The sequence below is a fragment of the Narcine bancroftii genome, chromosome 11 (assembly GCF_036971445.1).
Source record: "Narcine bancroftii isolate sNarBan1 chromosome 11, sNarBan1.hap1, whole genome shotgun sequence".
NCBI classification, from domain to species: domain Eukaryota; kingdom Metazoa; phylum Chordata; class Chondrichthyes; order Torpediniformes; family Narcinidae; genus Narcine; species Narcine bancroftii.
This window is the reverse complement of record NC_091479.1, coordinates 14,868,693-14,895,220: the sequence shown is the minus strand read 5'-3', so window position 1 is coordinate 14,895,220 and position 26,528 is coordinate 14,868,693. Positions and strand designations below refer to the sequence as shown.

The following is a 26,528-nucleotide window of genomic DNA, read 5'->3' as shown; positions in this document are numbered from 1 at the left end:
TTGCAGCCTGCTTCTGACTGTCCTCCTGTCCTGTTCAACGAATAGACAACACATCAGGGCAAAAATTAAATAAATTAAATCCTGCTTTAAGTGTGAACGTGAGATTGGAAATTTTTTTGCATTTAACTTCTAATGTCCTAAAGACAGACATTTTTGTTTCGAAGTCAGTAATTTTTTGGAACGGATTACGGGGGTCAAGTTCCCAAAGGATCCGATATTATTTTTGTGGAGTAATATTAAGGTCGCAGGACCTAAATTAAAATGAACTATCCATCAAATTGAATTTGTACAAATTGCTTCAACGGTCTCTCGGAAATGTCTAGAAATATCACGGAAGTCAGACGTAGGTTTGGGTATGGAGACATGGCACGTTAGAGAAGATTATGTATCGTTTATGAAATAAATATCACTTGTTATGTAAAATATGGTGCATAAACCTGAAAGTTTGAGGTTTCTTGTGAGGCATTGAATTTGTATTCCACGCCTAATTTTGTAAAGTGTAGGTACCAATATTGCTTCAGCATAAATCTTGGTTGATTCATTATTTAAGGAAATTAAAATGTGGGTTCGATATGCGCCACTTCTTGCTAACATCCAATATTAGAATCTATGCTCTATTCATTTATTCCATTCACATTCTCCCGCCCTTCTTTCTTCAATCATTTTTCTTTCTTTTTAGAGGTTCTGGGGGGGAGGGGAGGGAGGTAGGAAGGAGGGGGAGTAGGGTTTTTTTCTATTTTATATAGATCACGTGCATAAACAACTGAATAATTTTTGAATTTAATGCAACGCAATTAATATTGCCTTTAAAATTTTAAAATGTAATATTAAGAAAAACACATCAGAGCAAGAAAATAAAAATCCCAGAGATCGATGGGGTTACTGAAGCGTTCTCTGCCTCCTGTGGTGTTTGTAGAATGATTCTTGGGATAAAGGAATCCTGTCCTAAAAGACAAGAGAAGTTGTGTTCCCATTTGAACAAAGGAGATTTGATGAGGGAGTATGGTTTTGCTTAATAATGACCTGCTGATATTTATTATTTATTTGTTGACCTTTCCCCTTTCTCTTTTTCTAGTACCATCTCTCCTTTTCTCTTGTATTTTATGTGCCCTGGGAAACTGCAGCAAATTAAACTTTCATCGCATCTGTACTTTGTGCTTATGTCTTATGTATGTGGGAATAAACTTCAGTTATTCATTCATTCAGTGGATGAATGGTTTAGGCAGCTTGGCTATGCACCCCCCGCCCCCCCATCCCCAATCCCCGCCAAGTTTATAGGCTCTCTTCCCTGTGAAACAGTCAAGTTTTGGCTTCTCCTGTACCTCTCCCCTACCAACTACTTAAAAAAAAGTTAAAACACAATGCAGTAGTGTGGTGGTCCACCACCGGCCTACTACAGGGGGCAGCCTCTGTACCTGCAGGAGTGTAAGGGGACGGGACAACACCTGGTCGGCTGTCAATCAGTCGGCCTGAAGGGATCAAGCCCCACCCGGTCGGGTGTCTATCACCCTCTGGGATATAAGCCTGCGCCGGCCTCCCGAGACCTCACTCAGAGTTGATGCTGCCAGAGCCAGCCTGGCTCTGTGGAAGTCTTTGTTGATTAAAGCCTGTTTACAGTCTTTACCTTGTGTGTGTCTGATTCTGGCTAACAGTGCACCACATGTAGAAACTCAGCAGATCAGATTTATATAGAAAAGATAAAGATACTTGTCCAACGTTTTGGACTTGAGCCCTACATCAAGGTATGAGCCAAAAGTCGACGCGGACAAAATGGTGGTGGGGGGAAGGGGGAGGAGCGCAGTCCCTCAGGCAGGAGGTAATAGGTGGATGAGGAGGGAGGGCAGACTAGCAAACAGGGGGAGGGGAGAATGCATCTGTGAATGGAGAGGGAAAGGGTTGGAGAGCTGAAGACAGGAGGGAAGAGTGGGGAGTGGGTTAGCAAAAATTGGAGACATTTTTCTTAATATCTGGTTGGAATATTAGGTGTTTCTCCTCCAATTTGCAGATGGTTGACAAACTCTCAAGGTTTATAGGCAAAAGAGGTTGAGAACCATTGATTTATACTTAAATGCGCTGTGGCCTCCCTGGGAGTGGTGGGCGAAGGGCCTTGTTGAAAATGGCTGGTTTAGCAGATGTTTCAAGGATCGTGGGCAGAGATCTAAGATTTCAGGCCAAGGATGAGACCGCACTTGGAGATTTGAGCTCCTCGTTTAAGAAAAGGAGTGTGACATTGGAGGGGGTTCATAGGGAGATTCCAGGAATGAAAGGGTTATCATATAGAGGAGTGTTTGTCAGCTCTCGGTATGTATTTGTTAGAATTTAGGAGAATGAGGGGGAACTCACTGAAACATTTAGAATGTTCAAAGACGTGGATAGAGTAGATGTAAAAAGGCTGTTTGCCATGGTGGGAGAGTACAGGACTGATGCACCATCAATTACTTCAAACGACTAGAGATTATGTAGAAACTGGATGTCCGTCCATGCTGGTTGACTGTCCTGGACTGAGGAGGCAGCTGTGGCACAGTTGCCTTTATTCAGGGGTCTGTGGGACGAGCCTCGGCACAGTCAGCAAGGGGCGTGTCCAGACAAACTACAGCAAGTACTAACAAAGCCAGAACATATATAAAGTGGTGTACTGCAAGGACAAGAGAGCACAACTTCAGGTTTGAAGGGTGTCCGCTTAGAATAGAAAAGTGAGGGAACTTCTTCAGCCAGAGGATGGTAAATCTGTTTCATTTGTTGCCACAGGCGGTTGTGGAGGCCGGGTCATTGGGTGTATTTCAGGCAGAGATTGATGGGCTCCTGATGAGCCAGGGCATTCAACGTTATGGGGAGAAGGCCGGGCAGTGGGGCCGAGTGGGAAAATGGATCAGCTCATGATTAAATGGGGGGGGGTGCAGACTCGATGGGCTGAATGGCCTATTTCTACTCCTATGCCTAATGGATCCAAGGAGGATGAAAAACTTTCTTTAGGCAGAGAGTAGTTATGACACAGAACTCACTTTGCAAAGATGATCAGTTAATGGAAAACTGATGAGATTACCTGAGGGAGAATAATTTTCAGATCAATGAGGAAAGAAGCAATAAATGGGACTGATGAGGTTGTTCTACTTGGGTCCAGTATAAATTTGATGGACCAAGTGGCCTTCATCTGTGCTACAACAATATTAATGGTGGATGGGGTAAGTAATATTTTACTGATTTTAGCATATATTTGAGCAAAATATAGTTGCAGCTAAAGCTACCTAATTTAAAGTGGATTCCTTTGATAAAGCTATACGAGATACAAGCGAGAGAACATGGGTTAAAGGTGAAAGGTGAACCGTTTATATGGGGGATTTTCTCCACACGGAGAGTGGTGGAAGCGTGGAATGAGTTGCTAGCCTGAAGTGATGCGTGTGGGCTCAATTTATACAGTTTGGGAAAAAATTTGGATGGGAGGGGTATGGAGGGATATGGCATGGGTGCAGGTCATTGGGACTTGGGAGAATAATAGGTCGGCACAGACTAGAAGGGCCTATCTTCTGTGCTGTAATGTTCTATGGTTCATCGGTCATAATTATAAAAGGAGAAAGGTCATACAAAATATAATTGAGAATGTATATTGTCTTATGTGTCTGCCTGTCCCGCATCGGACTTGTCAGCCACAAACGAGCCTGCAGCTGATGTGGACATTTACCCCTCCATAAATCTCCGTCTGCGAAGCCAAGCCAAAGAAAGAAAAAGAAAGTAAAATGTACATATACTCAGAAATTATTATATCCTGCAGCGAAACAGGTACTTAATTTAAAAAAAAGCGACAAAAGTATGCATAAATTAAGTTGAAAAGGAAGAAATACAGACGTGCGCGCGCGCGCACACACACACACACACACACAAACACACACACACACACACAAACACACACACACACACACACACACACACACACACACACAGGATAAATGATATGTTTTGTTTAAGTTCACAAATAATTAGATATGCCATTAAATATTCAAATACTAATTTCCTAAAGACATGGGGGCCCTCTTATGGAATCTAAAGTTTTAGGTTGTTAGGTTGTTGTTAGACGCTGTGCTGTCTGTTTCCAGATTGTCGTCACTTGACGCCCACGTTAGTTTTTTTTTCCAACCTTGTCGGGGGGGTTTTGAATTAACGGGGATGTGTTTTTTTTTCTTTTTCGTGTAATTTGTATTTCAATGTATTGTTTGATTTTTCTATTATTGCAAACTTCAATAAAAATATCTTAAAAAGAAAAGTAGAAAATAAATGCAAAGATACACGGTAAATAAATATTCACAGATGCCATGGTGCCAGAACAACATGACAAAGTGTGAAACAGGGAAGTCTGCAATCGGTGAGATTGTAGCAAATACAGAAAAGTGCTGCAGGTCCCGTAGCAGCATCCATAAAAGGCTTCAAGGCCTGAGTCCATTATGGTATCAGCAATAGTAGACAGGAGCCAGAATAAAATGGCGGGGCGGAGGAGGGAAGAAAGGGCAAGGGAGGATCACAGGCCAACAGCCAAGTGGCCACAGATGGACCATAGATAGGAGAGCAGAAGAGAAAAGATGAGAACTGACAGAGTGGGAATACCTCTGTGGGAGAAAGAAGACAGATTGATAGGGAACAACAGAGAGACAAGGGGTGGGAAGCGGGAGGAAAGGAGACATAGAGAAAGAGAAAGACGCAGGGCGTCTTTAAAATTTTACATTTTCAAACTTAGACATACAGCACGGTAACAGGCCATATCAGCTGCCCAATTTACACCTCATTAACCTACACGGCCGGTGTGTTTTTGAACGATGGAAGAAACCGGAGCCCCTGGAGAAAACCCAAGCAGACACAGGGAGAATGTACAAACTCCTTACAGACAGCGCGGGATTTGAACCCTGGTCCCGATCGCTGGTGCTGAGCTAACCGCTACACCAACTGTGCTGCCAGTGAGGGGGGGGTGGGGGGGGTGTAGTAAGCAGAAATCGGAGGTCGCTGTTCATGCTGTCTGGTTGGAGGGTGCCCAGAGAGAACATGAGGCGTTGAAACAATATAAAGTTTAACTCTCGGCATGTGGTTACGTTATAAAGTTTAGCAATACCTTTGACATTCAGTGCCAAATTCCCCACCAACAGCATCAGGAGCGAACACTGTCCTGGCGAGTTACACTGTAATCCATATATTAATCAATCTGCCTTGCATGCAATCAATAGATCTCAACTTACCCATTCTTGGTATTTTCGAACCAGAATCTATCCCCGTCCCGTATGTGTTCAAACTGTTTTTTAATGATGGCCGTGAAGAGTCGTGAAGAGTTGTCTCTGTTTTCTAGCATGCCTCCGACAAACAGCTCCAGTCTGGATATGTCATTATTATACAGTGCAGCCAGTTGGTTAATGAGCTGATAGAAGAAGAGACGGTACAACATTCACTACTTTTTAATTCAGAAAATTAGAAAAACATAATGCATTAAAAAAGCTGAAAAAAATCAGCGCACATCAATTATAAAACATAGGAATCTACAGCACAGTAGAGGCCTGTCAGCCCACAGTGTTGTGCTGACCTATTCTAACAACTACCAAGAATTTCCCTTCTGCATAGCCCTCTGTTTTACTCAGTTCAATATACCTATCTATTAGGGCGGCACGGTTGACGTAGCAGTCAGTGGAGCGCCCTTACAGCGCCAGCGATCGGTATCAGGGTTTGAATCCCATGCTGCCAGTGAGGAGTTTGCACATTCTCCATGTGTCTGTGTGAGTTTTCTGCGCAGGGGGGGGCCTCCGGTGTCATGCCACCATTCAAAACGTACCGGGGGTTGCAAGTCAATTGGGCGTAAATGGGCGGCGCGGGCTCATGGGCTGAAATGGCCTGTTGCTGAGCTGAATGTATGTCTAAAATCTAATAGTCTCTTAAAAGATCCTACCACTACTGGCACCATTGCCTGTAGAGCATTCTACACTCCACTACTCTGTGTGAAGATGTTGTTTCTTACATCGCCTCTTTACATAACTCCCCAGCATCTTAAAACTATACCCCCTTGTCTCAGCCATTCAACCCTGGGAAAAAGCCTCTGGCCATCCACACGATCAATGCCTCTCACCATCTTGATTGAGATTTTAACTTGCAACCAACCGAGGGCCCAGATGAATTTTTAGCATCCCACCAACATTTTGTGAGCTGCCTATGTGGCTTGCCAAACTGCATGACAATAAACAATACAGTAGAACACAGAAGTCTGCAGGTACTGTGATTGCCATCAAAATGCTGGAGAAACTCAGCCGGTCTTTCTGCAACCATAGGAGACAAAAATATATTGCTGACGTTTCGGGCCTGAGCCCTTTACATAGGACAACACAATTTAAACAATTCTTTATTTTTAATTTCTCTATCACCTTTCAGGCCGAGGTAATTTTCCCTACTGAGGAAGAGTCTTAACCTACAGGTCAAGACTTAGACATCATTGAGGGAAATAAAACAGGTGAAAACAGCGGTTAGTGCGTCACTATTCCAGTGCCAGCGGCCCACATTCGAATCTAGCGCCGTCTGTAAGGAGTTTGTACATTCTCCCCGTGACCAGAATGGGTTTTCCCTGGGTGCTCTGCTTTCTTCCTACATTCCAAAGCTGAATGGGGCTTGTTGGTTAACGGTATAGCTGGGCAGCGGGGCTCACGGGCCAGAAGGGCCTATCACTGTGCTGTATCTCTAAAACTTTCTAAAACATTTTGAAGTATTGGTAAGGTGCAGAAAGTTCCAATCTTAAAAATTAGTAGTGAACAATACCAAGCAAATTACATTTGTAAATTACCTCTTCAGTTTAACGGACAGGTAAATGATTCCACAACTGCAAATTATAATACCAAGCATTATAATACTTAATAATAATATAATATAATAATAATATAAGTATTATAATACTCGGGACTGGGGTTTGAATCCACGCTGTCGTAAGAAGTTTGCACGTTCTCCCTGTATCTGTGAGAATTTTACCCCGGGGGCTTCAGATTCCTCCCGTCATTAAAAACATACCAGGGGCGTAGGTTAATTGGGCGGCACAGACTCGTGGCCCGATATGGCCTGTTACCGTGCTTTAGGTCTAAATTTTAAAAATTAAACTAACGATTGGAACCATGCATTTGCATAAAGGGGGTGGAGAGGGTACAGCGGAGCTTTTCTCGAGCGACAGCAAGGATTTGTTAGTTGGATATTAAATTAAGATGCTCTTTAAATATGAACTTCGCAATTTCTCAATGGGCATACGATTTTATGATCTGGATTTCACTACCTGATGAGAGAATGGAGATAGGTTCAGTAATAACTTTCATGAAGGAAGTGGATAACTATCTCAAAGGAAATGGTGGCACGGTTAGTGTAGCAGGTAGCACAACGCTATTACCACACTGGCGACCTAGGTTAAAATCCGGCGTTGTCTGTAAAGAGTTTGTATGTTCTCTCCATAAGCTGGGTGGGCTTTCCCCAGGTGCTCCGGTTTCTTTCCACCTTTCAAAATGGAAGGGGTTGTAGGTTAATTGGGTGTAATTAGGCAGTACGGGCTTGTGGGCTTCTGTGCTATACATCTAATTTAAATTTAAATTTGAACTAAAATATAGGGCGAAAGAGAGATAACTCTTTCAAATAATTGGTCCATGGTTCCAGAGGCTTAGTCCATTGTTATAAGACGGGAAGGACCAAGAGGATAATGTGTTCATCGATATTCAAGTGGAAAATTACGTTAAATGCATGGGTATTTTAGCTAAAATCCCGCAACCATGGGGTCTGAGCCAAAGGTAGCAGCGCCTACGATTGGCAGCAGCCACGAGGGGTTGCAGAATCTAGGGGAGTGGAGGACTGGTGCAGGGCACCAGAAAATAGGGAGACCTCCTCCCCCGTCTGAGAAGGAGAAGCAGAGGGGACGACCCACGGGACGGCGACCACAGTGGCGGGACCAGTGAGGGGGTTCTGCGGCTGGACGACCCACGCATGCGGCGACTCGAGACGAAGAAGCCTCAGAGACTGCTGTTGGAAGACTCGTGCCAGGCTGCGGACTGCTGGATACTGGCTCAAAGCTGGCTGAAGGGGTACCGGATATTGGAACCAGGATGCAAGGGCGTGCTGAAGGCACTGAGGGGGCTCCTGACCGTGTTGGAGGTTCGGATCTGGGGCTCAGGTTGCCAATGGTTTGGACTATGCGTGGCTGTGGAGGCTGCGGAAGTGCGCTGGAGGCGAATCTTTGGGCACTTGGTGGCTCTTGGGGGGGGACTCTCCTTTGCTTCTCTTTCTCTGACTGTAAGAGGCGCTTCAGGCAATTTATGCCAATGGCAAATCTGTCCGCTTTACAGCAGGAAAAATCAACTCTATATAATATGACCCTGCTTTATTACACAATGATAATAAATTGAATCTTGAATCTTTTTGGCCCTATAAGAATTATACTTTCAAACACTACGTTTCTCAAGCCAGAAGAAAACAATTCTGGTGTCTGACCTTTGGATTCTCCCTGTAGAGGTCTGCGTTGATATTCGACCAGTTCTTGACTGGCTCAAGATCAAGAGCTTCTCGCACTTGGTTGTAACTTGGAAGACCATTATCTCGTCCCCTCTGGATGTCGAGTGCTACTACGTCAGATCTTGTAAACCTCAAAGGTCCATACATAAAGTCTGCAAAAGGTCAATGGCACAGTCAATAAGACAATATTTCAGCTTAAACAAGATAGTCTGCAGATTTGAGTGCAAAGCTCAAATGCACTGGAGAAACGCAGCAAGTCCTGAGTTCAGGAGGAAACAGAACGAGAAACCACAGCCTTCGTGGGGCGTGAAATCGCACAAGCACCTGATATGGGGCAGAAGTAGGGCCATCGAGTCTGCTCCGCCATTCTATCACAAGCAATTCATTCTCCCACTCCCCAGCATTCCTGTAACCCGTGATGCCCTGACTACACAGGAATCTGCTTTAAATACACCAAGCGATCTTGCTTCTACAGCCGCCTGTAGCAACAGGTTTCCACAGACTCACGATGACCCCCTGGCTTAAGAATTTTTTCTGCATCTCCATTTTATATTGCCACCCTTTTATCCTGAGGTTGTGTCCTCTTGACTTAGACTCTCCGTCCAGGCTTTGCAGCATTCAAAATGTCTCTGTGAGGTCCACCCTTATCCTTTGAGTACAGTCCAAGAGCCAATAATCATTCCTCATGTGTTAACCCTTGCATTCCTGCTGTCATGCAAGCAAATTTCTGAACCCTCTCCAACGCCAGCACATCTTTTCTCGAATAAGCCGCGCCGCCCAAAACTGTACACAGTCCACCAAGTGAGGTCTCACTAGTGCTTTATAGACTCAACGTTACATTGCTGCTCTAGAAACTAATGCCAGCTTTGCGTTCACCTTCTTCAGCACCAACTCTAGGGCATCTTGCATGAGGACTCCTAAGAATAAATCATGGATCTCCTGAAGGAGAAATTATATTGTGTAATCTTAGAAAAATACTGTGCAATAAAATCTCCTGACCAATCGCATTAGACGGACACTATTTAAGTAATTGGAGGCTCCAATTAAATTAATATAGGGCATGTAAATATCTGAGCACATGAACTATCAAAAAGCACACGTGGGAAGGAAAATTTGGGGAACAACTTACTGTAAAATGAGTTTAAAAGAAAATCACGAAAATCTGCAGACACTGTGGTTGAAGTTAAAACACCAAGTGCTGGAAAAGCTCAGCTAGTCAAACAGTGTCCTTTGTGTAGCAAAAGGAAAAGATACAGAACCGACATTTCGGGATTGAGCCCTTCATCAAGGTATGAGAGAATGTGGGCAGGTGGGGGGGGGAGGGGGTGGGTTGGTAAAGGCAGGAGATCATGGCGGAGAAGGGATGGAGGGGACAGCAGCGATCATGGGGAGGAGGGATGGCTGGTGGGTAAGGGGGAAGGAAAATGCTGTCAGGCATCTGAACAAAAGATGGGGGAGAAGAGGTGGTAAAGGCAGGAGATGATAGGTGGGGGAGGGGACAGCAGCGATCAGGGGGAGGAGGGTTGGCTGAGTGGGTAATTGAGTTCAACTTCTGATGCATGTGGTGAAGTACTCACACACATTTGGCATATAATCAACTGAAAGCACCATTTTCAATAATTCTGTCTCTATACAGCTTGCACCTTTATGTGTTAGCATTTTCATCAATTTATATTTTTAAAGAAATTGACATATTCTCATTCTTATTACTGCCAGGGAGATTCATATAAATAACAGAGAGAAGAAAAAAAATCAAATAAAGGGATGCAAAAAATTCATTTTGCCTTTTTGGTTTTGCAACCATCACTTAGCGTCCAGACACTGGCGTCCCTGTGGGGGGGCGGGGGGGTGTGTGAACCGCACCGGGTGACGCCAACCCTAGTGATGCCATTGCCTCCAGTTGCAGTGAAGATCTGTTCATTTATATAATAGAGCCAATAAGCAGAACGCACATTAACTTCACTTCAGAAGCACAGCAAAACTTTCTGTCGCAACCGATGCAGAGGGAGTACGGCACAGATATACTAACATCAGCAATGTTTTACCTCTTAGGTCTGTCACCACAATATTGTCCTCCTGTTCAGCTCTTTGGGATATCATTCCGAGGATCAGCTCGTCAATGTCTTTTGCATTCTTAAAATTTGGATTCTAAAGCCACAAAGTCAACAAAACCGAAGTGAATTTGGTGGAAAAAAGTACACCAATTAACCATGCCACATGTCGGCCCCAGAGCCTTTGCAAAAGCTTTGGATAGTGCCCAAGAGACTTCACTAATTTATTGTTGTTTACAAAATGGCAACAGATGAAAAAGCTTGTCGGAGCTGCAGATTGACTGGAGTGGAACTTGCTGTTCGCAAGCAGAGAGAGTTAAACAGGCTTTTCTCTGAGAGAGAGAGAGAGAGAGAGAGAGATCAGTTCTTCAGTGTTACAGCCAGCAGCAGTAGCTGGGACTGGAACAGGACAAGCTGGAAAGCTTGTGGAAAAACCCCATTTGGAAGAGGGCTTGATCAAAGCCCTTGTGGTTCATTCAAGAGGAGAGGACTGGCTTCCTAATGTTTCATTTGAAATGAGAGAAACTAAAAGGAACTCTGTAGTGACCTGAAAGAAAGAGGTTGGACTGTAAACCAAAGAACTTTTCTGAACTTACACACACATTACATACACATGCGCTTCGAATTAGAAGGGGGGTTAAGTTAGGTTAGTTAAGTCAATAGTGATAAGTTACAGTGTGATTCTGTTTTCATGTTCAAAGAAATTTAAAAGCAACTTTTGTTTAAGTAACCATTTGTCTTGGTGAATATCTATTGCTGCTGGGTTTTGGGGACCTCTGGGCTCGTAACAATATCGCAATAATTTTATAGTGCGAGAAAAGATAATGCATTTCATATTTACACCACAACTCTTGTCTGACTCTCTGCAGTGTTAATACAGAATGAAGAGCCAATCTCCTAGAAATCCATCAGTCAGAGGCTTTACGTAGAAGTTGTATTTTCAAAATTAAATCCGTAGACTTCACAAGTTTTGTGGAACACAGAACATTACAACACAGTACAGGCCCTTCAGCCCACTATGTTGTGCCGACTTATGTAACCCTACCTGACAACCTAATTCTTCCCAACCTCACACCCATAACCCTCCATTTTTCTTGCATTCATGTGCCTGTCAAAGAGTCTTTTAAATGTCCCTATTGTTCCAACCTTTTCCACCACCCCTGGCAATGCATTCCAGGCATTCACGACTCTCTGCCTCCCCTAAGCATTCCTTTCCTCAAACAGATTCAGTGATAACATGACAATATAACCATTTTAATCCTATTTAATGCAACCGTTTCAGACTATAGAGAATTGTGAACTCGCCTAGCACCATCATGGACATCTGTCTTCACTCCATCGAGGATATCTACAAGAGGCAGTTTCTCAAGAAAGCAGCCTCTATCCTGAAGGACCCTCACCCTCCCTCTTCACAGGTGAAGGAGGTGCATGGAGCCTGAAGACAAATACCCAATGGTACAAAAATAGATTCTTCCCCTCCGCCATCAGATTTCTGAATGGGCAATGAACCACAGACTTCCTCAATTTTAAAAAAAATTAACTTAGAGCAATTTTGCACCACGAAACAACATTTTGTGACATGTTCATGAAAATAAATTCTGATTCTGATTTTGACTTGGGAGGAATTTCCAGACAATAATTGGTTCAAAACAATTAAAATCTGGAAACATGAATGTAACGTCATAAACTGATTTATCACACAAAGTAATAATGATTCTGTTTGACACACAAACTTCAAATGATACTCATCATTATAGATGTAGCAGAGTTTGCAATGAGTATTTAATGTTCTACAGTACTGGATTATTTGGGGATCATTATGCAATGAAACTGCATTTTATAAAGCTCGAAGTTGGAGAGAGTTGCATAACTTTAACGGCATTTGATTTGCAGGCATTAGCTCCTATTTCTCTTCTGGCTAGAAGGGCGGTGTTGTTTAAATGGAAGGACGCTGCTCTGCCGACTCACACTCCACGGATACGTGACGTCGTGTCATGTTGAAATTTCGAGAAGATTCGATGCCCAATATACGATTTGAATTTAAATTTTCAAACGTTCTTAGTGGGGACCCTTTTTGAATATCTTTCAAAATCTCTGATTTGGTCATTTATTACTGAGACAGGGAATTCTTTTCTTTCTCTTTGCCAAACAGTTTTGGTTTTGATAGTGGGATTAAAACCATATTTATAAATAATAAAGCTCGAAGTCTATCTACATTTTATGTGTTGGCCTTATTCTTCCCACACCTGATGTGTAATTTCATTAGAAAATCATCTGTAAATTAGTAAGACTTATCTTTTAATGTATTGATTCACATTGCACAACCAACATTTATTGATGATCCTTAAGAGCCCTTCATAAACCACTTTGAAGAGCCCAGAGTCACCTGCAGATCAGATTCTTACAGGGCATTACTGAACAAGACAAGTGGTGACAGGATATATGGTGGTCTTACGGGCATTTTTGCATTACATTTTATGTAATCATGTGCATTCAAACCTCTTTCTCCAGATCAGTGCTGCAACCTCTGGTCCAATAACGGTCACTACGTGATTTGGGTGGCACGGTCAGTGTAGCACAACGCTATCATAGCGCCAACGACCCAGATTTAAATTCGCCGCTGTCCGTAAGGAGTTTGTATGTTCTCCCCATGCCCTGCTTGGGTTTCCTCTGATTCCCTCCCCTTCTCCAAAAAATGTACAGGGATTGTAGATTAATTGGGGTATTTGGGCAATATGTGGGGATGTGGGCTGGAAGGGCCTGTTATCGTGCGCATTTAATTAAAAAAAATTAAATTATTATGATCGTGCAAACTAATAAAACAGACATGGATGGGAGCAGGTCAGTGGGACGAGCAGGAGGATGGTCAGCACAGACTAGAGGGGCCAAATGACCTGTGTTCCAGCGTTCGATAACAAGTTTCTACTGCTTTAGGTCTGACACATGACAGATGCTCTAATTGGAGATTGCAGTCTGCATTTTGCAATCGCTCAAGACTCAGAAGGCCTTGGACAGGATATTCCTCATCAGCCTATCGTCAACCCAAACTAGTCTCTGAAAGCAGCAGAGTGGCTTTACCAGAACAAAGTGACAACAAGCAGCGTTGGGAATCTGAAGCAAGTAGGATTTCAGGGCTTTCTTAAAAAGCTATTGCAAGAACAACAGACTATCAGTCGACTACGATGTATATCAAAGAGGTGAAAGCATCCATATGTAGGTTTAGTTAATTTAATTTTGGATATTTAACAAAAATTTTAATCTTTAAGTTCCCTTGTAATTTACTCAAAGAACCGCTGCAATTTAATTTCGATATTGCAAAATGGGTTGCATGAAGGAGTATGTAATCTTTTATTACTTGCTTTTGCTAATAGGTCATTGGCGAGACCCCTTCGATGGATGCTCGTAATCAACAAAAAATATCAAACCAGAATCGCATGTGGATGACCGGCTATCCGGAGTTCAAATAACCGGCAGCCTCATGCAACCAACAAAAAAAAAAATTGCGGCAACAGGTAAAAAAAATACATGTTTAAAATTGGCGCACCTCGTCATTAATTTGTCAATCAAGCAACACACAATCTCAAGCAACCAGAAAATAGGCTTATCCGGCATCTACCAATCCCCATAGATGCAGGATATCAGTGTACATTGCAAAGGACAGTTTCTTTCTACGAAGGGCATCAGCTGGCCCATGATTCCAGAATTCTTTACAGTGTCACTCAATATGTATCCAGAGACGATTAAATCCCTTTCTACAACCTGCCACAGTGCAGTCAGAAACAGTGCCCTCTCACTTGCTCGCTTTACAGTGAAACTGTGATGCTGCCTTACCTCTCTACTCCAGAAGTTATTGCACACTCGAAGTGCAGGGTCCATTCGGTTGTAAACATTCACAACCTTTCGGAAATGGCATGTGCTGTTCCTGGGGAGGGATCAAAGGGAGGCGAGAATTTTTAATCAATCGCTATTATCAGAGGAGTCCTTACATTTTATCGGCATCCCATATTCAAGTTCAAATTCAAGTTTCTGGTCATATGTACAGAGTAGAGAGGCAATGCAAGTCTTACTTTCCTGCAGCTTCCCAGGGACATGAAACACAACATTTTCAAGATTCCTTTAGCGATATGTAATTTTTTTTAACCAAAAATAGAATTTATTTACAATAAATTATTTGCAAAAGGAAAACCGTTCAAAGTCTCTTTCGCCCTGAGTTTTGTATCAATTCATTTCCAGCACTGTACATTGTTACATTCTTTTCTACTTGCACTTATTAATAGAACAAGGAGCATTACAGCACAGTACAGGCCCTTCAGCCCTTGGTGTTGTGCCGACCTATATATTCTTACGAAAAAATACCTCTACCTACCTCATAATCCTCTACTTTTTTCTTTTATCCGTGTGCCTGTGTCAGGTGTCTCATGTTCCAGCCTCTACCAGCACCCCTGGCACTGGATTCCAGACACACACAACTTTCTGTAAAAAAAACCCCTGATGTTTTCCTTAAACTTTCCTCCCTTCACTTTGTACAAACGTCCTCTGGTGTTTGCTACTCCTGCCTGGGGGGGGGGGGGGGGGAAAGGTGCTGACTGTTTACCTTATCTATGCCTCTCAATCTTGTAGACCTCCATTAAGTCACCTCTCATCCTCCTACGCTCCAAAGAAAAAAAGCCCTAGCTCTGCTAATCTTGCCTCATGAGATATTTTCCAATCCAGACAACATCCTCCTCTGCACACTCTCCACAGCTTCCACATCCTTTGCATAATGAGGTGACCAGAACTAAACACAATATTCTAAGTGTGCTCTCACCAGGTAATTCTAGAGCTGCAACATGACCTCTCGATTCTTGAACTCAATACCCCAGCATCCCACAGGCCTTCTTAACTATCCTATCAACCTGCACGGCAACCTTGAGAGATTTGGACCCCCTCTGTTCTCCACATTGTTACACATCCAACCATTAACCCTGTACTCAGCCTTCAGGTTTGACCACCTAAAATTCATCACCGTAAAATTCATCACCGTACACTTCTCCAGATTGAACTCTTACCTTTCACTTTTCTGCCCAACTCTGTATCCTGTTGTAACTTACAACAACCTTCAACACTACCCACCACTCTTCCATCCTTTGTATCATCTGCAAACTTACTGACTCATCGTGGGGGCCTGGAATGCCTTGCCGGAGGTGGAGGTGGAGGCTGGAACATTAGGGATATTCATTTGACTCCCAGCCAGGCACGTAGGTGAAAGAAAAATAGAGAGTTATGAGTTAGTGTTTTGGTAGGAATATATAGGTCGGCACCACGTCAAGGGCTGAATAGCTTGTGGTGTGCTCTAATTTCCCATGTTTTATCAATAAAGTGTTAATACAGAGATGGATAAACAGGGTGAATGGTTTAATAATTTATTCAGACTATAGCAGAAAAAAGAATAATTAAAAAGGAAGAGGAAAAAATAATAATAAACGTTCAGAGTTGGTTGGTTGTGCAAAAAGAAGTGGATATTGAAATTAGAATTTGATTTCCTCCAGAGACACAAGGTGCCATGTTGCTTTGTTTTCCTCAGCTAACTATTCTGATCACATGATAGTAACGGAATCCTTGGCTGATCATACTCGTACCGAAAAGAAACCAACAAACTCGGTTCACCCACCAATAGGGAACGTGAATTTGGCTTTGGCCGCCGTGAGGCAGGTTAATTTTACCCTTTTGTTGATGTGCCAATAGGAATCCAGCTCAGTACGAGACGGCATTTGGTCTGCCTACTTGGTCGGGGATTATAGCTACTGCCCGTGGGATTATAACTGAATGCCTCCGATTCAGAATGTGTCCCCCCCACCCCTAAAAGTAATGATTAGAAGTATAGTTACATCTTTTTATTATTTTGGCAAGCACTGCAGCCAATCCGTGAACTAACCTTCCTGAAATGAATAACCAATTGATTTTGGTAGTGTTATTGGGGGGAGAATCTTGGGTTTAAAAACAGGAGGCAGTAAAAGAATAAATGCATCACCACAGACAGGCTATTGCTGCACCATTTCACCTGAGAGCTAGAACCCGATTTGTATTTAATGTCTTGAAATAGTAACTCATATTTATATCTTCGGGTCTGAGAGTGGAACGTGAGCCAATATTTTCTGACCTGAATCTTAGTCAAATTAAGACTAACTAAACTTCTGCCCCACACACAGCTCCTGTCAGGGAAGAAATCCAGGAGGATCAGGGCCAGCGCCACCAGGCTGAGGAACAGCTTCTTCCCACGGGCAGCGAGAACGCTGAACGACCAAGGGAACAGCTTGCACTGACCTTCCGAGACTCTCGTATTCACAAAACAATATTTATTTATTTGTTTGTGTAAATGAATACTTGTCCTGCATGTGTGTTCTTCGTCTGTGTGTTACGTCTGATTGTGTGTCTGCATGTTTTGCACCGAGGACCAGAGAACGCTGTTTTGTCAGGTTGTACTTGTGCAGTCAGATGACAATAAACTTGACCTGATGAAACTGATAATGACAGTGAACACTTTTCTTCAAGATGAATTTTACAATACCAGCGATATATCAGAAGTGGATCAAGTATATCAGCAAAAATACCAAAGGAAAAGTTGCACCAACATAATACTTGGCATTACTACCTCATGTATATGCCTGGAGGAATCATAGAGTTCAGTATTCTAATAGCAGCAGCTTGAAATTCAGGTGATATGCTAGGATCTACATATTTCTTGTAGCCTGCAGAACAGAAAATCAGAAAAGCTCCATGTTATTTTCTGGGATTTCATGTGATTGAGTATGCTACAAGTTACTGGACCACATCAGAACATACTGACCTTCATACGGTGACATGTCTTGACCGATGAAGACTGGTAACCACTCATAGTACAGAATATGCTACAAATATAAAAAGAAAGTGTTAACTGAGTAACCTAAAATATAATGGGCTGCTCGGTTAGCGTAGCAATTATTGCAACGCTGTTACAACATCAGCGACCCGGGTTCTAATCTGGCGCTGTCTGTGAGGAGTTTGTACATTCTCCCTGTTCTGCTAACTGCTTCGTTAACCATGCCACCCTGGCTTAACAAACCATCTTTGCCAGGAGGTGACTTTAAACATGTGTGGTGCGTAACAGGTGCACCCAATTCTTCAGCTCAGGAAATCTGGGGTCCCCTGCTGACCTGCTCTGAGTCCAGCAATAGAAAGGAGATCCGATAAACCGGCAGTAAAGCATGAAAGTCTGTAATCTCTGTCACCGAAGTTAAACCACAATACTGGAGAAAGAGCAAGTCAAACACCATAATTTATATAGCAAAGATAACCCACATTTTGGGCTTCAGCTCTCATCAAGCTTTGTGGCTTCCAGCTCCGGTTCCAGACCTCCCAGTTTGGCCCCTACAAAGGTACCTGCACAGCAATGACTGCTTCTCTCTTCACTTGCTGAATTCTACAGACCGCCTTCGCCTCGATGTGAAGGTATTAGCGGAAACTTGCTCTTTCACTGTCACAATTCTGATAAACCATCACCTGATGGTTACTGCACACTGTCCCACAAAGAGCATACTGCCAGCCCAGGACATTCATCATGCAAAACCCTCCCCAGCATCGAGAACGTCTACAGGGAACGCTACCATGGTAGAGCGGCAGCAATTATGAAGGATCCACCCCACCCAGCACACGCTCTGTTCTCGCTACCACCACCAGGAAAGGGGAATAGGTGCCACATGACTCGCACAACCAGATTAAGGATTAAGGAAGCCTCCACCGTCAGCCTCCTCAACAACAAATTCAATCAGGGACTTATTTAAGGATTCTTACTTTTGCAATTTATTGATTTTTTTTTCTCTCTATTGCGCACAGTTTGGTTACATTTCTTTATTTGTTTATATGTGTACACTGAGTAGTTATCTTTGCACCACCAATAAGTAGTAATTCTGCCTCGCCCACAGAAAAAACAATCTCAGGGTTGTATATGATGTCATGTATGTACTTTGTCAATAAATCTGAAATTGGAATAGAATGTAGTTTCCAAGCCAAAAGAAATTTAAGGAGTCCAAAATATACAAGGACAAGTTGAGCTCATTTGTGTCACAATTCCCATTTAAGAAGCAATGAGTTTTCCAATTTCTGTAGTTGGTCAAATACAACTTTTCGAACAAAACAACCCCATATTAAGGATTGAAAGAAGAGAAAAAAATTGGAACTAAAACTATTCATAGAGCTCACAGTATTAAGGAAAGTGTGCTAACAAAATCAAGGGATAATCTTATGGAGACATGTGATTCTACAGGGGTGTGATGGAGTCATTGTTGAGATGTTTCCAACCGTGCACAAGCTCGAACAAGGAGACCTGGTTTCAAGGGGACAGTCACTTGAGCATGAATTGCAGGGGAATTTCTATTTTTTATTCTTTTTCAGAATTTTTTATTGGATTTTACAGAAATAATTAGGTCCATTAATCCAAGGCAATATATGAAAAAGAATATACAGTAAAAAAAACCTCCATAATATATGAAAAATAAAACTATTATATCTTAACAGACAAGCAGAGAGAAAACAAAGTAATGAGCACTTAAACAGTGCTGGAATTTCTTCACACAGGAGATGGCGAATCTCTGAAATACAGTAAAACCTCTATTATCCAGAATTCAACAAATATCGTGGAAAACAAATTGGTAAAAAAAATACGGCATTTAAAATTGGCACGCCTCTCCGTTAGTTCGCCTCTCCATGTCTGCGCAATCTCAAGCAACCGGAAAATTCTCTAATTCAACATCAGGGGCTTTGCCGTATATACCTGGGGGCAGTGGAGGTATTTGAAGTAGAGAGAGGTGGATTTTTGAAAGATCGGAGAACTGAAGGCAACGTGGAATGAGCGCAGTAAAGACGTTGAGGCCCATGGCAGATCAGGGTCAGGGTGCGCTCAGGCCCAAAACGTTGGTTATATATCTTTACCTCCCATGGATGCTGCGAGAGCATGCTGAGTTTTAATTTTTTTTAATTTTTAAACATGCAGCACGATAACAGGACCTTCCAGCCCACGAGCCCGTGCAGACCAATGACAGACAATTGACCCAAACCCCCCGCCCCCCCCGATACTTTTTTTTGAAGGGTGGGAGGAAACTGGAGCCCCCCGGAGGAAAACCCATGCAGACACAGGGAGAACGTACAAACTCTTTATAGGCAGCGTGGGATTCGAACCCCGGTTCCAATCGCTGGTGCTGTAATAGCGTTCGCCAACCGAACGGGGGTGGGTGAGGTCTGGGCCTCATTGTGCAGGCTCGAAGGACATGCTCATGTCTACGATCCTTCCTAAATTTTTATTTGCGAAGCCATGATCCCTTTAATCAAAGGGTCACTCTTTTATAATTAACCAAACAGGTGCAAATACCTCAGTCACATGATATCCACTATTTATTAATAACCTGACCACCCAAAAATGATTGTATCTTGCATAATTATAAATGAATGCATCATCATTCATGGCTTCGACAGACAAAACCGAACAATTACAAAGGTTTTGAGCCATTTCCAGAAGCATTTGAAATTCAGATTGGTTTCCAATGGATCAGGTGGGTGTGTTCTGCAGCACATTCCTGTACAACCCCAAGGCTCTCCACCAACAACCTCAGCTCTCAGATCACTGAGCAAGTATTTAATTTCTGATTCTTTCTTTGCAAATGCCATGACAGCTTCCCGTTTCACCCTGACCTGCCATTATGTGGCTAACTTTGAGACACTGCCTTCATTGTTGAGCTTTTGTGCATTAGGATTTCCCGAAACCTCGCTATCTTTATCCTTTTACTGCCTGGACTCCCTCTGCCAAACAAGTTCCTCAACAATTGGACCTTGTTTCTCAGAAGTCTTCACGGTGCCAGAAAAAGCTGGAATTGCAAAACTCTTGATTAACAAAACTGTCCCTTAAACCCAACAAAATTTGCCTTGCCAAGTAAAAAAACTAACCTATGAGCCATTGTAGGAGTATCTTTGGCCCATCAAACTTTTGCTAACACTTCCAAAGGGCCACCTAATTGTAGCTATATCACCACATCTTTTTCACTGTATAGTTATTCAATTATTAAGATTACCATTGAATCTTCATCCAGCAATTTATTAGACAAAATGGTCTACTTCTCACCTATCCACCCTCATCCCCCAAATATTTCGATCAGGTGCCTGCTCATACCTTGATGAAGGGCTTAAGCCTGAACCACTGGTTATGTATCTTTATCTTTGCTCCAGCGTCATGTTCTTACTTTTCCCTTTCCTCTCACACTGCTTATATTAACCAGCTGCCATAATATTTACTTACTTAATATATGAATACTTGTCCTGTATATGTATCTTTCTTCTGTAAGTGTATTATGCCTGGTTGTGTCTGCATGTTTTGCACTGAGGACTGGAGAACGCTGTTTCTATGGGTTGTACTGACAAAAGACAAAGGAGGAAAAACCCAACACCCAACCCCAACCAACCAATTTTCCCTTGCAACCGCTGCAACCGTGTCTACCTGTCCCGCATCGGACTTGTCAGCCACAAACGAGCCTGCAGCTGACGTGGACATTACCCCTCCATAAATCTTTGTCCGCGAAGCCAAGCCAAAGAAGAAGAAGAACTTGTACAACCAGTCGACAATAAACTTGACTTGACCCATGGGGTGGCATCGATGTATTGCTGATAAAGTGCCAGAGATCTGGGTTCAATTCTGACCTCAGTGCTGTCTGTATGGAGTTTGCTGGTTCTCCCAGTGACTGTGTGGGTTTCCCAGGATGCTCCAATTTCCTCCTCCCCCCCCCCCATCCAAAAGGTGTGTAAATTTGGAGGTCAAATGGCCACTGTAAGTTGCGCCTAGCGTGAAGGCGATCGGGACAATGTGGGAGAGGTGGCGTCACGTCACGTGGTAAATGGCAGGGTATTGAGGAGTGCGGTAGAATAGAGAGATCTAGGCATAGAGATACATAAATCCCTGAAAATGGCATCACGGGTAGGTGGGTTGCAAAGAGAGCTTTTGCGACATTAAGCTTCATAAATCAGTATTGAGTACAGGAGTTGGGATGTTATGGTGAAGTTCTGCCATTTTAATTTAGTTTGTCATTTAGACACAGCACGGTAATATTTTCCATTTTCAGCCCCACTGCTCAGCCTATCCTTTGATAACCTTTGAACTTGTTTCAATTCCTCCCACGTTTTACAAACCGAAGGGATAGTTGTGCCAACGGGACAGTTTCCATCTTGTAGAACTCTATGACCAGGTGTGGCCCTGGGCACATGCACGGGCCACAGCTACTCCTGTCTCTTTGTTAGCAACGTGGATCTGTACTCATTCAAACCTATTCTGTAACCCCTCCCAAACCTTTAAATGTTAAATTTAGACATACAGTATGGTAACAGGCCATTTTGGCCCTCGTGTCCGTGCCGCCCAATTTACACCCAATTAACATACATCCCCAGTACATTTTTGAATGGTGGGAGGAAACCGGAGCCCCTGGGGAAAATTCACGCAGATGGGAAGCTCCTTGCAGAACTCGAACCCCAGCTCTGATTGCTGGCACTCTAAAGGTGGTGCGTTAACCGCTACGTCAACCCTGCTGCTTATCTCAGATCCATTAACCACTGCCCTGGCACTGCTCTCTGCTTTACAAACCCATGAACGCCTGCAGCCACCTTGACCTCCTGTCGTCTGTAAAGACTCCATCTCAATTCTATAGTTTCCCCATCTCTGCCTCATCTTTTCTTGTGATGAGGCTTTTGGTTCTCATACATCCAATATGTCCTTCTTCCGGAAAGTTGTTTCCCCTCCCGCTGTAGTTAATGGAGCCCCTTGCCCTCACTTTTTCCATTTCCCGCACATCTGGTCTTACCCTTCTCTCCGTGGACAGAGTCCCTTACCTCTCAACAGCTCCTACGGGAGCAGTATTGAAAGCATACCAGCCAGATGCATCACGGAGCTTCTCTACTCAAGATTGGAAGATGCTATAGAATGTGGTGAACTCAGCTCTGAACATCCCTATCCTCCATGGACCTCAGCTACATCTCCTGCTGGCTAGAAAAGTCAGCCAAATTACCGAAGGACCCTGACCACACACTCTTTTCCCATCATCTCATAGGAGAGAAGGCACACCAACGGGCCTCAAGACAGTTCCTTCCCTGCAACCACCATGCTCCTGAATAAACCCAAAAGAATGACATCATGTGGAATACACTAAACTGGGTAGATCACGCAGGATCAAAAGGAACCAACATTTCGGGCCTGAACCCTTGATCAAGGTACGAGCGAAAAGCACCATCTGAATGAAAAGGTGGGGAGAGGAGGGAGGAAAGGGCAAGAGGAGGAGCACAGGCGAACAGGTGAGAGGTCACAGGTGGATCTGGGTGGAAGGGTAGAAGATAAAAATGCTGAAAATCCTCCCACCCTTGTTCCTCCCCCTTTCTCCTTCCTCTTCTCCCCCCCACCTTTTTATTCAGACTCCTTCCTGCTTTTTGCTCAGATCTTGTGTTATAAGCTCACATTTTATGTAGTAACCACACTTCAAGAGTTAACACAGGCTGAAAACCTTTCAAGACAATACCTTTTCACAGCAAAACCACCTGCAGCTTGTGGTCAGACAGAAGGCACTGTCAAGTAGGAACCATAAGGAGGCCAAAAGAACAATGGTTATTATTTCAGGAAAAAGGGACATTTACAAGTCATATGATTATGAGTCACGAAATTGAAACCGAAAAGATTTCAGTATTGACCAAGCAAGTCATGTGTTTGAGACCCTTGAAGAAGCACAATTAATTAATGACCAACAAGACATTTACTGCACACTGACAGAAATGAAGTGACATTGTGTGAAATGGACACTTCTGTTGTTTCTCCTTGCCAGGGGAAACAGTGATCTACTATAATCATTTTTGGATTGACCCATATCTGGGAAGCAGGAGAATTGCTTTGTTTGGAAATAACCATTCTGATGGTCATTTCAACTAACCCTTGCCTGGGTTTTTTGGAAGTGTTGTGGAAGTCACAGTTTTGTTTCCCCTATGCAAGGAAGAGGGGAGTTGTGACAATCATTCATATGAAAGAACATTTCACTGGAAGCAACTTAACAAGGATTGATGAGTTCAAGGCAGACTGACAACTCAGTGCCTCACCTACTTCATAATTACTTCTGAACATCGGTTTAAAAGTTCTGAGTTTCAGCACAGGATTTCTAAGACTGAACTTTGGGAATTAATTTGTGCCTTAGCTGTAACAGTTTGGGTAATATGCGCACACACACACACACACACACACACACACACACACACACACACACACACACACACACACACACACACACACACACACACACACACACACACACACAGAGTCGGGGTTAAGTTTAGACTTAAGTTAAGTTGTTATATTATTAATAGTTATTAATAAATATCTTCTCTGGCTTGGCTTCGCGGACGAAGATTTATGGAGGGGTATGTCCATGTCTGCTGCAGGCTCGTTTTAAAAATAACACTGTCTTGGTGAATTTCGATTATTGATGGTCTATGATGTAACAAATGGCTCGAACTATGGATATGGAAAGGAGTGGAGTTAAGGTGACGTGCATATTTTCGTGCTTATTTAGTTTGTTTTATCTTAATTTTTTTGTTCCTTTTATTCCTTACCTGTGTTATTTAGTTAACTGGGTTGTTCTTTGAAAGGTTTCGGTGCGGGCTCTGAACCCCACTAGTATTTGTGTTTAGATAATCAGTATGGTTTGGGGGAAAGGCTGTTTATGAACTTTTTGAAAGATTGCATTTGGTTGTTGAATTACTTTATGAGTCTATAAAAACCAAAATAAAATATTCAAATTTAAAAAAAGGCTCAGGCTCGAAATGTACTCACCTGAAAGGTGCCAATCACTAGTTTTCTAGCATTCTGGAATAACTCTTCATCTGTCCACTTGGGGTTTTGAGCTTGGAGTTGAGCAGCTAAGTAATTGTGGTAACGGAACCATATGATATTTTGTGCTCTGAGAAACGGACTCTCATTCGCTTTCGCATTTCCAAAATCTGCAAGCAAGGCAGAAACAAATATTTAAAATTATGAGGGGGGATTTACAGAGTAAATGTTTTTTTTGTGAGGTAGGGGAAGGGTTTAGGTGGAAAGGTGAGGGGGAACATCTTCACATGGAGAATGGTAGGAATGTGGAATGAGATGCCAGCTGAGGGGGTGAATTTGGACTCAGTTTTCACATTTCAGACAAATTTGGACGGGTACATGGATAGGAGAGGTATGGACTGGGTGCAGGTTAGTGGGACTAGGCAAAAAAAGGGCCAAAGGGGTTTGTTTCTGTGCTGTTGTGTTCTATGTTTTTATGGTTCTCTGAGACAAGGATGTTCCCATGGTAGGGTTGTCTCGGACGAGAGGGCACAACTTCAGGATGAAAGGGCTTCAATTTAAAACAAACATGGAGAAAACTTTCTTTACTGTTGAACTTATTGTCACAGAAACGAGGTCATTGAATGTATTTAGGGCAGAGATTGACAGGTACTTGATCACAGATTATGGGGAAAAAGCCAGAGAGTGGGGCTGAGCAGAAGGATTGTCCAGCTCATGGCAGAGCAGACACAATGGGCCAACTTCTGCTCCTATATCTTGTGTTCCTGTGAACAACTCCGGGAATGAAGCCCAGACAGGTATATTTAGGGAAAGAAAATGATTAACATGTGACTGTATTTCTTAGAGATTTATAGATAGCTATCAAGTTCCTGAGAGATTCCTAACAAGCCTCGGTGAAGAGACAAACGAGGTACCATAAAGTCCATTAAGACCGCGTTGTCCAGTTGCAGGATCTACAAATTTCCACAGATTGATTAATCCATTGCTTAGTCTCGGCAAATTTTTGTCTGTTCCCGAAGCCAGAAGTCCATCAGAAAAGGTACGCAAAGTGTCACTCCAGGAACGGGACGCTCCGTAGATAGAACTTCCGTCAATCCAGGTGGTGACGTGGTTTATCTGCAATGAAACAGCAAACAGACAAGATGTAACATATCTCAGCAGGAATTTGTCCGTCCATTGGTTTCTAGCGGCAGTCATTGAATGGAGACCTTGAGTAAGGTTGTTTTTTTTTTGGACTACCAAAAAGTGGTAATTCTACCTCAACTACTGGAAAAAGAATCTCAGGGTTCTCAGTGACGTTATTTATGTACTCTAACAATAAATCTGAAATCATGACCAGTGGTTGCGTGATCCTGTTTGAATATGGAAAGGATCTGTTATTCAATTAATAATTCAGATATAAGAATCTAGATGTTGTGGGATCATTTAATGACTCACTATCTTACTTTAAAATTCTACTCCAATATAATTAACTTGTCTGACTTGTATCTTTTCCACATTCCTTATTTTTTTTTAAAAACCTTCATTTTTCTTTTAATACCAGTCATATATAACATCTGGCAATGTGGTGAGGTAAGGGGTCTGATTTTTTTTAACAGGCAAGATCTTTGGATTGGTTAACACCTCTTCAACATATGCTTGTCCTTCTCTGATTCAGTTTAAAGTGGTACATATCTTTTCTTCTTTGGCTTGGCTTCGCGGACGAAGATTTATAGAGGGGTAATGTCCACGTCAGCTGCAGGCTCGTTTGTGGCTGACAAGTCCGATGCGGGACAGGCAGACACGGTTGCAGCGGTTGCAGGGGAAAATTTGTTGGTTGGGGTTGGGTTTTTCCTCCTTTGTCTTTTGTCAGTGAGGTGGGCTCTGCGGTCTTCTTCAAAGGAAGTTGCTGCCCGCCGAACTGTGAGGCGCCAAGATGCACGGTTTGAGGCGAGATCAGCCCACTGGCAGTGGTCAATGTGGCAAGCACCAAGAGCTTTCTTTAGGCAGTCCACGCACCTCTTTGGTGCACCTCTGTCTCGGTGGCCAGTGGAGAGCTTGCCATATAACACGATCTTGGGAAGGCGATGGTCCTCCATTCTGGAGACATGACCTACCCAGCGCAGTTTGATCGTCAGCAGCGTGGA

The 26,528-nt window shown here is 43.0% G+C and overlaps 1 protein-coding gene across 2 annotated transcripts in view; it reads right to left on the bottom strand.

Annotated features, from left to right (window-relative positions):
• The window catches only part of LOC138745536 (dual oxidase 2-like), a 109,130-nt gene that overhangs the window by 50,670 nt on the left and 31,932 nt on the right, over positions 1-26,528 (bottom strand). For both annotated transcript variants that reach the window (XM_069902672.1, XM_069902673.1), the window contains 8 exons: positions 25,317-25,518; positions 24,406-24,572; positions 17,374-17,434; positions 17,179-17,275; positions 14,379-14,469; positions 10,542-10,644; positions 8,476-8,648; positions 5,220-5,395 (listed from right to left, as the gene is read on the bottom strand). In XM_069902672.1, coding sequence (XP_069758773.1) covers positions 5,220-5,395; positions 8,476-8,648; positions 10,542-10,644; positions 14,379-14,469; positions 17,179-17,275; positions 17,374-17,434; positions 24,406-24,572; positions 25,317-25,518 — 1,070 coding nt within the window. The remainder of the gene's footprint in view (positions 1-5,219; positions 5,396-8,475; positions 8,649-10,541; positions 10,645-14,378; positions 14,470-17,178; positions 17,276-17,373; positions 17,435-24,405; positions 24,573-25,316; positions 25,519-26,528) is intronic.